Source organism: Syngnathus typhle, linkage group LG3, assembly GCF_033458585.1.
Source record: "Syngnathus typhle isolate RoL2023-S1 ecotype Sweden linkage group LG3, RoL_Styp_1.0, whole genome shotgun sequence".
In the NCBI taxonomy this organism is placed as follows: Eukaryota; Metazoa; Chordata; class Actinopteri; order Syngnathiformes; family Syngnathidae; genus Syngnathus; species Syngnathus typhle.
The window spans coordinates 17,871,078-17,886,973 of NC_083740.1; the positions used below are offsets into that span (position 1 = coordinate 17,871,078).

General features: G+C 38.2%; 2 protein-coding genes across 2 annotated transcripts in view; one reads left to right on the top strand and one right to left on the bottom strand.

Moving 5' to 3' along the window:
* The window catches only part of LOC133151242 (multidrug and toxin extrusion protein 1-like), a 259,852-nt gene that overhangs the window by 60,280 nt on the left and 183,676 nt on the right, over positions 1 to 15,896 (bottom strand). The window lies entirely within an intron of this gene.
* Positions 11,881 to 14,280, top strand: LOC133151025 (uncharacterized). The gene is made up of 5 exons (XM_061273747.1): positions 11,881 to 12,629; positions 12,908 to 13,516; positions 13,622 to 13,872; positions 13,981 to 14,171; positions 14,252 to 14,280. Exons 2-5 carry the CDS (start codon positions 13,085 to 13,087, stop codon positions 14,278 to 14,280), a joined length of 903 nt encoding a protein of 300 aa, XP_061129731.1. The 5' UTR covers positions 11,881 to 12,629; positions 12,908 to 13,084.

A 15,896-nucleotide genomic window follows, 5' to 3' on the forward strand; every position in this document is an offset into this window, starting at 1 on the left:
ACTTTTCACGTATTCCAAATATTCACGACATGAGCGCTTGTATTTTTCTCATTCCGAAAATTTTCCGATTCCGCAAAATTCCCAAAATTCCGACAAATTTTTCCCCATCCATTCTTAATGGCACATTCCACATTTCACAAAATTTCGTTTTTCACCTCTAACTTCTACATTTTTCAACCGATTCAACCCATTCCAACTTTCAACTGTTCATCTTTTGCCTACCTATTCCACAACTTCCCACTTACCAAAAATTCCAAATTTTCAAATTTGAAATTCAACCAAAATTCTCTCAAATTCTGTTTTTCTACTCTAATTTCTACATTTTTCAACCGATTCAACCCATTCCAACTTTCAACTGTTCATCTTTTGCCTACCTATTCCACAACTTCCCACTTACCAAAAATTCCAAATTTTCAAATTTGAAATTCAACCAAAATTCTCCAAAATTCAGTTTTTCCACTCTAATTTCTACATTTTTCAACCGATTCAACCCATTCCAACTTTCAACTGTTCATCTTTTGCCTACCTATTCCACAACTTCCCACTTACCAAAAATTCCGAACTTTCACATTTGAAATTCAACCAAATTCTCCAAAATTTCGTTTTTCCACTCTAATTTCTACATTTTTCGACCGATTCAACCCATTCCACATTTATTCCCTTTATTCATCTTATGCTTACCACATTCACTCCCATTCACCCCCACTTCCACTATGCTTACACAATTCAACCCTTGACCCCCAATTCCAGTGTGGCGGCCATCTTGGATGACCCTGAAGTGCCACCAATGAACCCAGAATGAACCGGAAGTGCCCCAAATCAAACCGAAAGTGACCCCAAATAGACCGGAAGTGACCTCAGGTAAACCGGAAGTGACCCCAAATCAAACCGGAAGTGACCCCAAATGTACCGGAAGTGACCTTTTTAGACCGGAAATGACCCCTAATAAACCGGAAGTGACCTCAGACGAACCGGAAGTGACCCAAATTAAACCGGAAGTGACCCAAATAAACCGGAAGTGACCCCAAATAGACCGGAAGTGACCCCAAATAGACCGGAAGTGACCTCTGGTAAACCGGAAGTGACCCTAAATCAAACCGGAAGTGACCACAAATGAACCGGAAGTGACCTTTTTAGACCGGAAGTGACCCCAAATAAACCAGAAGTGACCTCAGCTAAACCGGAAGTGACCTGTTTTAAACCGGAAGTGACCCAAATAAACCGGAAGTGACCCAAATTAGACCGGAAATGACCCGAATCAAACCGGAAGTGACCTTATTTCAACACTAAGTGCCCCAAATAGCTACAATTGCTAACTTTTTCGTTTTTTGTCCGATTTAACCCGTTTCAACATTTTTACCCCAAAAGTGAACCTCTTGAGGCCGTTTTTTGTTTTTTTTCCAAATTTAGAAAGATTTTGGCGCAATTGCTTTTTTTATTTTCCCATTCATTCTCTATGGGGATTCAACATTTGCTCTAACTTCTATATTTTTCAACTGATTCAACCCGTTCCAACTTTCAACTGTACATCTTTTGCCTGCCTATTCCACAACTTCCCACTTACCAAAAATTCCAAATTCGAAATTCAACCAAATTCTCCAAAATTTCGTTTTTCTACTCTAATTTCTACATTTTTCAACCGATTCAACCCATTCCAACTTTCAGCTGTTCATCTTCTGCCTACCTATTCCACAACTTCCCACTTACCAAATATTCCAAACTTTCAATTTTGAAATTCACCACAAATTCTCCAAATATTCTACATTTCTCAAGTAATTCAACACGTTTCAACATCGTTCGGCAGCATTCCCCGAAAAAGTTATTCATACATTTCGCCTTCACACGCAATTTCTCCAGAAATTGCAAAATTCTAGTTATTATTATATTTTATTCTCCTCACTTTTTTGTCCCGTTTCATCTTTCACATAATTCATCCGATTCACTCCATTCCACTTTTCACGTATTCCAAATATTCAGGAAAGGGTGGCTTGTATTTTTCTCATTCCGAAAATTTTCCGATTCCGCAAAATTCCCAAAATTCCGACAAATTTTTCCCCATCCATTCTTAATGGCACATTCGACATTTCACAAAATTTCGTTTTTCACCTCTAACTTCTACATTTTTCAACCGATTCAACCCATTCCAACTTTCAACTGTTCATCTTTTGCCTACCTATTCCACAACTTCCCACTTACCAAAAATTCCAAATTTTCAAATTTGAAATTCAACCAAAATTCTCTCTAATTCTGTTATTCCACTCTAATTTCTACATTTTTCAACCGATTCAACCCGTTCCAACTTTCAACTGTTCATCTTTTGCCTACCTATTCCACAACTTCCCACTTACCAAAAATTCCAAATTCTCAAATTTGAAATTCAACCAAAATTCTCTAAAATTTCGTTTTTCTACTCTAATTTCTACATTTTTCGACCGATTCAAACCATTCCAAATGCATTCACCTTATGCTTCCCACATTCACTCCCATTCACCCCCACTTCCACTATGCTTACACATTCAACCCTTGACCCCCAATTCCAGTGTGGCGGCCATCTTGGATTGACCCTCAAGTGCCCCCAATGAACCCAAAATGAACCGGAAGTGCCCCAAATCAAACCGAAAGTGACCCCAAATAGACCGGAAGTGACCTCAGGTAAACCGGAAGTGACCCCAAATCAAACCGGAAGTGACCCCAAATGTACCGGAAGTGACCTTTTTAGACCGGAAATGACCCCTAATAAACCGGAAGTGACCTCAGACGAACCGGAAGTGACCCAAATTAAACCGGAAGTGACCCAAATAAACCGGAAGTGACCCCAAATAGACCAGAAGTGACCTCTGGTAAACCGGAAGTGACACCAAATCAAACCGGAAGTGACCCCAAATGAACCGGAAGTGACCTTATTAGACCGGAAATGACCCCAAATAAACCGGAAGTGACCTCAGCTAAACCGGAAGTGACCTGTTTTAAACCGGAAGTGACCCGAATAAACCGGAAGTGACCCAAACTAGACCGGAAGTGACCCGAATCAAACCGGAAGTGACCTTATTTCAACACTGAGTGGCCCAAATACCTACATTTGCGCTAACTTTTTCGTTTTTTGTCTGATTTAACCCCTTTCAACATTTTTACCCCAAAAGTGAATCTCCTGAGGCCGTTTTTTTTGTTTTGTTCCAAATTTAGAAAGATTTTGGCGCAATTGCTTTTTTTTATTTTCCCATTCATTCTCTATGGGGATTCAACATTTGCTCTAACTTCTACATTTTTTAACTGATTCAACCCGTTCCAACTTTCAACTGTACATCTTTTGCCTACCTATTCCACAACTTCCCACTTACCAAAAATTCCAAATTCGAAATTCAACCAAATTCTCCAAAATTTCGTTTTTCTACTCTAATTTCTACATTTTTCAACCGATTCAACCCATTCCAACTTTCAACTGTTCATCTTTTTCCTACCTATTCGACAACTTCCCACTTACCAAATATTCCAAACTTTCAATTTTGAAATTCACCACAAATTCTCCAAATATTCTACATTTCTCAAGTAATTGAACACGTTTCAACATCGTTCGGCAGCATTCCCCGAAAAAGTTATTCATACATTTCGCCTTCACACGCAATTTCTCCAGAAATTGCAAAATTCTAGTTAGTGTGAAGGTGAAGACCTTCACACTATTGTTATTCCTGTACTTTATTATTAGTGTGAAGGTGAAGACCTTCACACTATTGTTATTCCTGTCCTTTATTATTATTAGTGTGAAGGTGAAGACCTTCACACTATTGTTATTCCTGTCCTTTATTATTATTATTCTACTTATTCTGCCCACTTTTTCGGCGCTTAACTACTTCCACATACTTCAACCGATTCACTCCATTCCACTTTTCACTTATTCCAAATATTCATGGCAACACTGCTTAGATTTTTTTCCTTCCAAAAATTTTCCGTTTTCGCAAAATTCACAAATTTACGGCGATTTTTGCCCCATTCATTCTTAATGGCAGATTCAACATTTCACATTTATGTTGTTCCAGTTTGAAATTCACATAATTCAACACATTCAAATCACATTGGGGACATTCCCAAACTTGCCAAATTCAACATTTTCACGTTTTCATCTTTTATTTTGAAATTCACACTCTATTCCTTTTTCCCTTTTCCCTTCTCATTTCTACATTTTTCAACCGATTCAACCCATTCCAACTTTCAACTGTTCATCTTTTCTCTACCTATTCCACAACTTCCCACTTACCAAAAACTTCACATCTTTTATTTTGAAATTCAACCAAAATTCTCTAAAATTTCCTTTTTTCTACTCTAATTTCTACATTTTTCAACCGATTCAACCCATTCCAACTTTCAACTGTTCATAATTTTTCTACCTATTCAACAACTTCCCACTTATCAAAAACTTCACTTCTTTTATTTTGAAATTCACACCCAATTCCTTTTCCCCTTCTCATTTCTACATTTTTCAACCGATCCAACCCATTCCAACTTTCAACTGTTCATCATTTTTCTACCTATTCAACAACTTCCCACTTATCAAAAACTTCACTTCTTTTATTTTGAAATTCACACCCAATTCCTTTTTCCCTTCTCATTTCTACATTTTTCAACCGATTCAACCCATTCCAACTTTCAACTGTTCATCATTTTTCTACCTATTCCACAACTTCCCACTTACCAAAAAATTCACATCTTTTATTTTGAAATTCACTCCCAATTCCTTTTTCCCTTCTCATTTCTACATTTTTCAACTGATTCAACCCATTCCAACTTTCAACTGTTCATCATTTTTCTACCTATTCCACAACTTCCCCCTTACCAAAAACTTCACATCTTTTATTTTGAAATTCACACCCACTTCCTTTTTCCCTTCTCATTTCTACATTTTTCAACCGATTCAACCCATTCCAACTTTCAACTGTTCATCATTCTTCTACCTATTCCACAACTTCCGACTTACCAAAAACTTCACATCTTTTATTTTGAAATTCACACCCAATTCCTTTTTCCCTTCTCATTTCTACATTTTTCAACCGATTCAACCCATTCCAACTTTCAACTGTTCATCATTTTTCTACCTATTCCACAAGTTCCCACTTACCAAAAAATTCACATCTTTTATTTTGAAATTCACGCCCAATTCCTTTTTCCCTTCTCATTTCTACATTTTTCAACCGATTCAACCCATTCCTACTTTCAACTGTTCATCTTTTCTCTACCTATTCAACAACTTCCCACTTACCAAAAACTTCACTTCTTTTATTTTGAAATTCACACCCAATTCCTTTTTCCCTTCTCATTTCTACATTTTTCAACCGATTCAACCCATTCCAACTTTCAACTGTTCATCTTTTTTCTACCTATTCCACAACTTACCAAAAATTTCACATCTTTTATTTTGAAATTCACACCCAATTCCTTTTTCCCTTCTCATTTCTACATTTTTCAACCGATTCAACTCGTTTCAACATCATTCTGCAACATTCCTTAAATATTTATTCAACTTCTTCACCTTCACACGCAATTCCTTCAGGAATTGCAAATTCTAGTTATTAGTGTGAAGGTGAAGACCTTCACACTATTGTTATTCCTGTCCTTTATTATTATTATTATTATTCAACATCTTCTGCCCACTTTTTTGACGCTTAACTACTTCCACATACTTCAACCGATTCACTCCATTCCACTTTTCACTTATTCCAAATATTCATGGCACGACTGCTCACATTTTTCTCATTCCAAAAATTTTCCGTTTTCGCATAATTCATAAATTTATGGCGATTTTTGCCCCATTCATTCTTAATGGCAGATTCAACATTTCACATTTACGTTGTTCCAGTTTGAAATTCACATCATTCAACACATTCAAATCACATTGGGGACATTCCCAAACTTCCCAAATTCAAAATTTTCACGTTTTCACTTTTAATATTTGCATAAAATTTTGCAAAATTTCATAAAATTTCCTTTTTCACTTCTAACTTCTACATTTTTCCACCGATTCCACTCGTTCCAACTTCCAACTATTCATCTTTTGCCTACCTATTCCACAACTTCCCACTTACCAAAAACTTCACATCTTTTATTTTGAAATTCAACCAAAATTCTCTAAAATTTCGTTTTTCTACTCTAATTTCTACATTTTTCAACCGATTCAACCCATTCCAACTTTCAACTGTTCATCATTTTTATACCTATTCCACAACTTCCCAAAAACTTCACATCTTTTATTTTGAAATTCACACCCACTTCCTTTTTCCCTTCTCATTTCTACATTTTTCAACCGATTCAACCCATTCCAACTTTCAACTGTTCATCATTTTTCTACCTATTCCACAAATTCCCACTTACCAAAAACTTCACATCTTTTATTTTGAAATTCACTCCCAATTCCTTTTTTCCTTCTCATTTCTACATTTTTCAACCGATTCAACCCATTCCAACTTTCAACTGTTCATCATTTTTCGACCTATTCCACAACTTCCCACTTACCAAAAACTTCACATCTTTTATTTTGAAATTCACACCCACTTCCTTTTTCCCTTCTCATTTCTACATTTTTCAACCGATTCAACCCATTCCAACTTTCAACTGTTCATCACTTTTTCTACCTATTCCACAACTTCCCACTTACCAAAAACTTCACGTCTTTTATTTTGAAATTCACACCCATTTCCTTTTTCCCTTCTCATTTCTACATTTTTCAACCGATTCAACCCATTCCAACTTTCAACTGTTCATCATTTTTTTTCCTATTCCACAACTTACCAAAAACTTCACATCTTTTATTTTGAAATTCACACCCAGTTCCTTTTCCCTTCTCATTTCTACATTTTTCAACCGATTCAACTCGTTTCAACATCATTCTGCAACATTCCTTAAATATTTATTCAACTTCTTCACCTTCACACGCAATTCCTTCAGGAATTGCAAATTCTAGTTATTATTATTATTATTCAACTTATTCCGCTCACTTTTTCGGCGCTTAACTACTTCCACATACTTCAACCGATTCACTCCATTCCACTTTTCACTTATTCCAAATATTCATGGCAACACTGCTTAGATTTTTTTCCTTCCAAAAATTTTCCGTTTTCGCAAAATTCCCAAATTTACGGCGAATTTTGCCCCATTCATTCTTAATGGCAGATTCAACATTTCACATTTACGTTGTTCCAGTTTGAAATTCACATCATTCAACACATTCAAATCACATTGGGGACATTCCCAAACTTGCCAAATTCAACATTTTCACGTTTTCATCTTTTATTTTGAAATTCACACCCAATTCCTTTTTCCCTTTTCCCTTCTCATTTCTACATTTTTCAACCGATTCAACCCATTCCAACTTTCAACTGTTCATCTTTTCTCTACCTATTCCACAACTTCCCACTTACCAAAAACTTCACATCTTTTATTTTGAAATTCAACCAAAATTCTCTAAAATTTCCTTTTTTCTACTCTAATTTCTACATTTTTCAACCGATTCAACCCATTCCAACTTTCAACTGTTCATCATTTTTCTACCTATTCAAGAACTTCCAACTTACCAAAAACTTCACTTCTTTTATTTTGAAATTCACACCCAATTCCTTTTTCCCTTCTCATTTCTACATTTTTCAACCGATTCAACCCATTCCAACTTTCAACTCTTCATCATTTTTCTACCTATTCCACAACTTCCCACTTCCCAAAAACCTCACATCTTTTATTTTGAAATTCACACCCAATTCCTTTTTCCCTTCTCATTTCTACATTTTTCAACCGATTCATCCCATTCCAACTTTCAACTGTTTGTCTTTTGCCTACCTATTCCACAACTTCCCACTTCCCAAAAACTTCACATCTTTTATTTTGAAATTCACACCCAATTCCTTTTTCCCTTCTCATTTCTACATTTTTCAACCGATTCAACCCATTCCAACTTTCAACTGTTCATCCTTTTTCTACCTATTCCACAACTTCCCACTTACCAAAAACTTCACATCTTTTATTTTGAAATTCACACCCAATTCCTTTTTCCCTTCTCATTTCTACATTTTTCTACCGATTCAACCCATTCCAACTTTCAACTGTTCATCATTCTTCTACCTATTCCACAACTTCCCACTTACCAAAAACTTCAGATCTTTTATTTTGAAATTCACACCCAATTCCTTTTTCCCTTCTCATTTCTACATTTTTCAACCGATTCAACCCATTCCAACTTTCAACTGTTCATCATTTTTCTACCTATTCCACAACTTCCCAAAAACTTCACATCTTTTATTTTGAAATTCACACCCAATTCCTTTTTCCCTTCTCATTTCTACATTTTTCAACCGATTCAACTCGTTTCAACATCATTCTTCAACATTCCTTAAATATTTATTCAACTTCTTCACCTTCACACGCAATTCCTTCAGGAATTGCAAATTCTAGTTATTATTATTATTCAACTTATTCCGCTCACTTTTTCGGCGCTTAACTACTTCCACATACTTCAACCGATTCACTCCATTCCACTTTTCACTTATTCCAAATATTCATGGCAACACTGCTTAGATTTTTTTCCTTCCAAAAATTTTCCGTTTTCGCAAAATTCACAAATTTACGGCGATTTTTGCCCCATTCATTCTTAATGGCAGATTCAACATTTCACATTTATGTTGTTCCAGTTTGAAATTCACATAATTCAACACATTCAAATCACATTGGGGACATTCCCAAACTTGCCAAATTCAACATTTTCACGTTTTCATCTTTTATTTTGAAATTCACACTCTATTCCTTTTTCCCTTTTCCCTTCTCATTTCTACATTTTTCAACCGATTCAACCCATTCCAACTTTCAACTGTTCATCTTTTCTCTACCTATTACACAACTTCCCACTTACCAAAAACTTCACATCTTTTATTTTGAAATTCAACCAAAATTCTCTAAAATTTCCTTTTTTCTACTCTAATTTCTACATTTTTCAACCGATTCAACCCATTCCAACTTTCAACTGTTCATAATTTTTCTACCTATTCCACAACTTCCCACTTACCAAAAACTTCACATCTTTTATTTTGAAATTCACGCCCAATTCCCTTTTCCCTTCTCATTTCTACATTTTTCAACCGATTCAACCCATTCCAACTTTCAACTGTTCATCATTTTTCTACCTATTCCACAACTTCCCACTTACCAAAAAATTCACATCTTTTATTTTGAAATTCACGCACAATTCCTTTTTCCCTTCTCATTTCTACATTTTTCAACCGATTCAACCCATTCCAACTTTCAACTGTTCATCATTTTTCTACCTATTCCCCAACTTCCCACTTACCAAAAAATTCACATCTTTTATTTTGAAATTCACGCCCAATTCCTTTTTCCCTTCTCATTTCTACATTTTTCAACCGATTCAACCCATTCCAACTTTCAACTGTTCATCATTTCTTTACCTATTCCACAACTTAACAAAAACTTCACATCTTTTATTTTGAAATTCACACCCATTTCCTTTTTCCTTTCTCATTTCCACATTTTTCAACCGATTCAACTCATTCCAACTTTCAACTGTTCATCCTTTTTCTACCTATTCCACAACTTACCAAAAACTTCACATCTTTTATTCTGAAATTCACACCCATTTCCTTTTTCTGTTCTCATTTCTACATTTTTCAACCCATTCAACCCATTCCAACTTTCAACTGTTCATCATTTTTCTACCTATTCCACAACTTCCCACTTACCAAAAACTTCACGTCTTTTATTTTGAAATTCACACCCAATTCACCAATATTTCCTTTTTCCCTTCTCATTTCTACATTTTTCAACCGATTCAACCCATTCCAACTTTCAACTGTTCATCATTTTTCTACCTATTCCACAACTTCCCAAAAACTTCACATCTTTTATTTTGAAATTCACACCTACTTCCTTTTTCCCTTCTCATTTCTACATTTTTCAACCGATTCAACTCCTTCCAACTTTCAACTGTTCATCCTTTTTCTACCTATTCCACAACTTACCAAAAACTTCACATCTTTTATTTTGAAATTCACACCCAATTCTCCAATATTTCCTTTTTCCCTTCTCATTTCTACATTTTTCAACCGATTCAACCCATTCCAACTTTCAACTGTTCATCATTTTTCTACCTATTACACAACTTACCAAAAACTTCACATCTTTTATTTTGAAATTCACACCCAATTCTCCAATATTTCCTTTTGCCCTTCTCATTTCTACATTTTTCAACCGATTCAACCCATTCCAACTTTCAACTGTTCATCATTTTTCTACCTATTCCCCAACTTAACAAAAAATTCACATCTTTTATTTTGAGATTCACACCCAATTCTCCAATATTTCCTTTTTCCCTTCTCATTTCTACATTTTTCAACCGAATCAACCCATTCAAACTTTATTCACTTTGTTCACCTTATGCTTACCATATTCACCCCCTTCACCACCACTTCCACTATGCTTTCGCAATTCAGCCCTTGACCCCCACTTCCAGTGTAGCGGCCATCTTGGATTGACCCTGAAGTGACCTAATGAACCCAGAATGAACCGAAAGTGTCTGCGTCCCGTGGTGCAGTTTTTATTGGCCCGCAGCAAATTCTGAAAACATAATTGCATATGGCCCGCACAAGAAGCTTGAGCTCAACGCTGTTGCACTTCTCATTTTTACCACTAGATGGAGCCCGCCACACAAATGAAATCAAGCAAAGAAAATCTTTTACCACGAGTCCCCACAAATGGCTGCCCCTAACCCCTCCCGCCCCCTCCCCCGGAAGAGAAGCGAACACGCTGCGTTTGACTTCTCGCGTGAGTTATATCCGCTTATCGCGATTGTTGCAGCCCGCGCGCAGTGGTCAGTCACAGACGGCGGTTATCGAAAGAGACTGTTGCTGTGATTTTGTGCGTGTTTGCCAAAAAGTAAGTATAGACTTTTAAGTGTTACATTGTTTACTGTTGTGCTGATGTCTGATCCCAGACTGTTTCGTGTGTGCGCCGTTTGGTTGGTAGCTTCGGCAATGCTTCACATAAGAAGTCGTTTATTTGCTTTATAATCTCAGTGAAGCATCGCCGCTAGCTAGCTAGCATTAGCGAAACGTCCACTAGCAACTACCTGGATTGCAGCTCGGCTCCGGAGTTCAATAGGCGTAAAGAGGTTCAACATGCTGTGTCGAATCAAATATTTTCTGTCAAACTTTGATTGTTTAAATAATCGCAATAATATGGATACAAGTGTCTTTATTTCATCGGGACTTTTGCGGTGGCGCACGGCGACCCGATATGACGTCATATTGTAGTTTTTTTTCTCCTCGCGTTTACTTGTAGCCAACAAATCGGCGACTAAATATGACGTCACATTGTAGTTTGGACCCTCGCGTTTAGTTGGATGCAACAAATATATCGAACACAATGCTTTTCACTATTCTTAGGCATACTGTAATAGAAATAACTTTTTATGTTTAGTAGACAAACAACGCATCTTGACAACCTGTTGTTTCAGTGTCCTATGTTGCAAAATCAATGTACATTTTGCCGTTAAATTGTTGCGTAGGGCAGTGACGTCACTACGCCTAGTCTCGCGTGACTTATATCGTCTTATCGCGATTGTTGCGTCCCGCGTGCAGTGGTCAGTCACAGACGGCGGCTATCGACAGAGACTGTTGCTGTGATTGTGTGCGTGTTTGCCAAAAAGTAAGTATAGACATTTAAGTGTTACATTGTTTACGGTTGTGCTGTTAGTGCGCCGTTTGGTTGGTAGCTTCGGCGGTGCTTCACATAGGAAGTAGTTTATTTGGGTTTTTTCGCAATGAAGCATCGCCGCTAGCTAGATAGCATTAGCAACTGCCTTGGTTGCAGCTCGGCTCCTGAGTTCAATAGGCGTAAAGAGGTTCAACATCAGAGGCGGTTGCTGTGTCGAATTTAATATTTTATAGCAAACTTTGATTCATTCAATAATCGCAATAATATGTATATAAATAACTTTATTTCATCGGGACTTTTACGGTGGCGCACGGCGACCGGATATGACGTCACATTGTAGTCCCCCCTCGCGTTTACTTGTTGGCCACACATCGGCGACCAAATATGACGACATATTGTAGTTCTTTTCCCCTCGCGTTTATTTAGATGCCACAAATATGTTTTTAAATCATGAAGGGATTAAAAGTGATCATATGGCATCATGCTGACATTTGAGGCTGTCATGACATTAAATATCATGTCTACATTTACAAAGAAAGTACACATGTAAATCTAAGTCTCTTTTCTCATGCCAGATGACTCAATTACTTGTACCTGATGTCGTACAAAATAACCATCCAGGAGCAAATGATTAGTTTCTCAATTGTGCGTTTTTTGTACTGTTGAAGTTTGGAAGAAAGTCAAATAACATTAATTACAAAATATGATGATGAATTATCATTAGTACTACAGTTGTGCATTGTCACTACTGTATCATTAAAAGCTGTTTTTGACTAGTTAGGAAATATTGACTTTCAATCTCGCCACCGTATTTCTCTCAGTATTTGTAATCGTAAAAGACATTCAAAGCATTGTGGAAATGTCACTTAATTATTTGTTTCCCACTTTCTGTTATTTCTTTCCCTGCAGTACATAACTCGACTTCCAAGGTGAGGCATGATTCATTCAGTCAATTCTATGTTATCATCATTACAAAGTGATTGTATTTCAAGTTCCTGTGATGATAGCTTTGGAATCGTGATTAAATTTGGCTACTGTTTATGTATTTTAGTCAACGGTTTCTTTAATTTTGATTACTATGCTTATGTATTATTTTAATAAATAACTTCATCAATTATAATGTAATTTTGCTTTCAGTTCGTTGTCAATCGAAAGTATGACTAATTACATTGTAGCTTATTGATATATGTTGTTTTTTTTCCTGCAGAGCTCTGTGACCTGCGGTTCTGGCACGCTCCGTGGACCTGTTTTTCTGAGACGCTCCGTGGCCTGTAGTTCTGTGACGCTCCAGGGACCCTGTGGCTGACCCCCTATACCCTCTCTTGTGGCTGCTCTATCTTTTGTCTTCTGTCTTCCTTCTATCTCACATCCATCATAACTTGCTATGCCGAGGAAAGGAAGGCGATCCCAGGCTGTAAAGTTGAGCTGGGAGCGACGTTTAAATCGTCGATGCTCCCCGCCGCCAGTTACATGCAGTGATCCAACCTTACCTACCCGGCATAATGACGTCACAAGTGCAGATTCTGCACGTTTTGAAACTCCTGACACATGTGCCAATACTGCACTTTTTGAACCTACTGCACTTTTTGAACCTGAACATGGCCTTGAGCCACTCTTTGAAACTGACCGCGGTCATGCTCCACGCTCTCAAACTTACGCACGTGGTCATGATCCGCCTTTTGAAACTGACGCACGTGGCCATGATCCACTTTGTCAAACTCCTGCACGTGCCCTTGATGCACAATTTGAGACTGATTCCTGTGACACTGGGCCTGACATTCCCGCTGCAGCCACGGCTTCTGTGCAACCTCATTTGGTAACGTATGTGTTGGCATCTCACAGCCAAGCTCATCCGAGATATGGAGAATTCAGAAACAGTCAATGTGTGGCTAACTCTGTTACATTTCTGGCTTTCTTGCAGGAGTTAAATCACCTGACCAGCTCTGACCTTGATGCTGTTCTTAATGTTGGCAATGAACTGTATACATGTACTGTTGCTGCACTGAAAGCCCAAGGATGCTTCTTGGACAGATTTCTGACGGCTGATGAACTTCCAGGGGTTGTGCGTGGTTTTTCTAAGCAGCATGTCTTAATAAAGAGTCAGTCAATGGGTGGTTTGTTCACCTCTTTCTACGGAGATGAGCTGTTCCTGAACCTTTGTGACAGACTCCGGTGCATGACCTCAGGGGTCAATTGTGCGCTTCTGATTATGCGGTTAACGTGCATTGCTGTTTTCCGAGACCACCAAGGCAGGTATGGTTTTTTTGATCCCCACTCTAGAGGACGAGATGGCGTCCATGATGACAACGGCACAGCGATCATGATGCTCTTCACATGTGTGTCCGACCTGATCGATAAGTTGACGGAGGTTTATACAAGCTTGAGGTGCTCTGGCGATGAGCCATATGAGCTTGTACCGATCTGCTTCGAACCTGTTGACGTTCCCGTAAGTGACCATGAGATGGCGCCATGTACACAGATTCCTCCCGTGATGAGCATCGATGACGCTGCCGCAAGCAGACCTGTTGCTGAAATTGTCCCATGTGTTGAGACGAGCGAGACTACACCGTGCTCAGGTGAACATCACTACCAAGAATTTCCCGATAACAGTGAAGTGGTTTTGACAACAGGTAAACAGCTGCCAAATGTGTCAAAAATTGCGAAATCTAGTAGGAGAAAGTTCCTACGACAAATAAAAGCACAGGAAACGTTAAAAGAAAATTCAAAAGTGAGATGTAAAAAACAAGAACTAAAGAGAATGATGAAGAACTCTAAAGAGAAAGAACAGTACAGTCAAAATGCAGAGGTAAGACAAAGGAAATTGGGTTATATTAGGAGCCGTTATCAACAGGACAAGCATTTTTGTGCCAGACAAAAGTCCTATTTTACACAACGTTGTCAGACAGATCATGAGTTTAAGAACAAAAACCTTTCCCGTTTCTCACGTCGTTATAGGACAGATGAGTGTTTTACGATGAGACGACGCGCTTACATTACAGAACGTTACCGTGACGATGTTGCGTTTAAGAACCGACAGCGTTCTTACATCACAGAACGTTACCGTGACGATGTTGGATTTAAGAACCGACAGCGTTCTTACATCACAGAACGTTACCGTAACGATGTTGCGTTTAAGAACCGACAGCGTTCTTACATCACAGAACGTTACCGTGACGATGTTGCGTTTAAGAACCGACAGCGTTCTTACATCACAGAACGTTACCGTGACGATGTTGGGTTTAAGAACAGACAGCGTTCTTACATGACAGAACATTACCGTGATGATGTTGTGTTTCGAAACAGACAGCGTTCTTACATTACACGCCGTTATTTAAACAACCCTGAATTCCGATTAAAACATCAGGAAATCATGAGGCGCATAATGAAAACAAAATCTGATTCACTGAGGACCAAAACAATGCGCAGAGTAAAGAAGATTTTACACAAATACAAAGTCATAAACCGACTATGTAGGGAGCGAAATGACTGTGTGCTTATGAAAGCTGTTGAGCTATTCAAAGCCCAAATTAAGAATGGCCCCACATTTGTCTGCACTGTTTGCCACAGAGCATTGTTTCCGAACCAAGTACGCGCTTGTCAACGTAGATTTTATAAGAAAAACAGACATGTTGTTGCAAGTTGTCTCACGGGACAATTTGTCCATATCTGTGATGATGAATGTCAGGCCTCGTGCAGCGTACCAGCTGAAAGAAAACTGGAGTGGATATGTCACACTTGCTATAGTCACCTCAAAGATGGTAAAATGCCTGCACTTGCTGTTGCCAACAATCTCACACTCTCTGATATTCCAAAGGAACTGTGTGGATTGAACATACTGGAGAGACATCTCATTTCCAAATGCATATCATTTGCCAAAATTGTACCTCTTCCCAAAGGTCAACAACGAGCCATTCGTGGAAATGTGGTGTGCGTGCCATCGGAAGTACAAGAGACGGTCAATGTCTTGCCCAGACTAAGAAGTAGGTCACAGATGTTGAGAGTGAAACTGAAGAGACGGCTTAGCTACAAAGGCCATCAGTTGTTTCAAACCGTCACTTGGTCCAAGCTAATGAGCGCTCTGATAAAACTGAAACAAGTCCATCCACAGTACAGAGACATAACCATTCGCGACGATGCGGACCTTTGCGACCCAACCCTCACTGACGATGAGAGCAGCTCCGATGAAGCGCAAATGA

Coding starts and splice junctions, on each gene's coding strand:
- LOC133151025 (XM_061273747.1), top strand. CDS start 13,085: ATGCCGAGGAAAGGAAGGCGATCCCAGGCTGTAAAGTTGAGCTGGGAG. Junction 13,873..13,980: donor AACCTTTGTGACAGACTCCG/GTGCATGACCTC, acceptor TCCCCACTCTAG/AGGACGAGATGGCGTCCATG. Junction 14,172..14,251: donor TGACCATGAGATGGCGCCAT/GTACACAGATTC, acceptor CCATGTGTTGAG/ACGAGCGAGACTACACCGTG.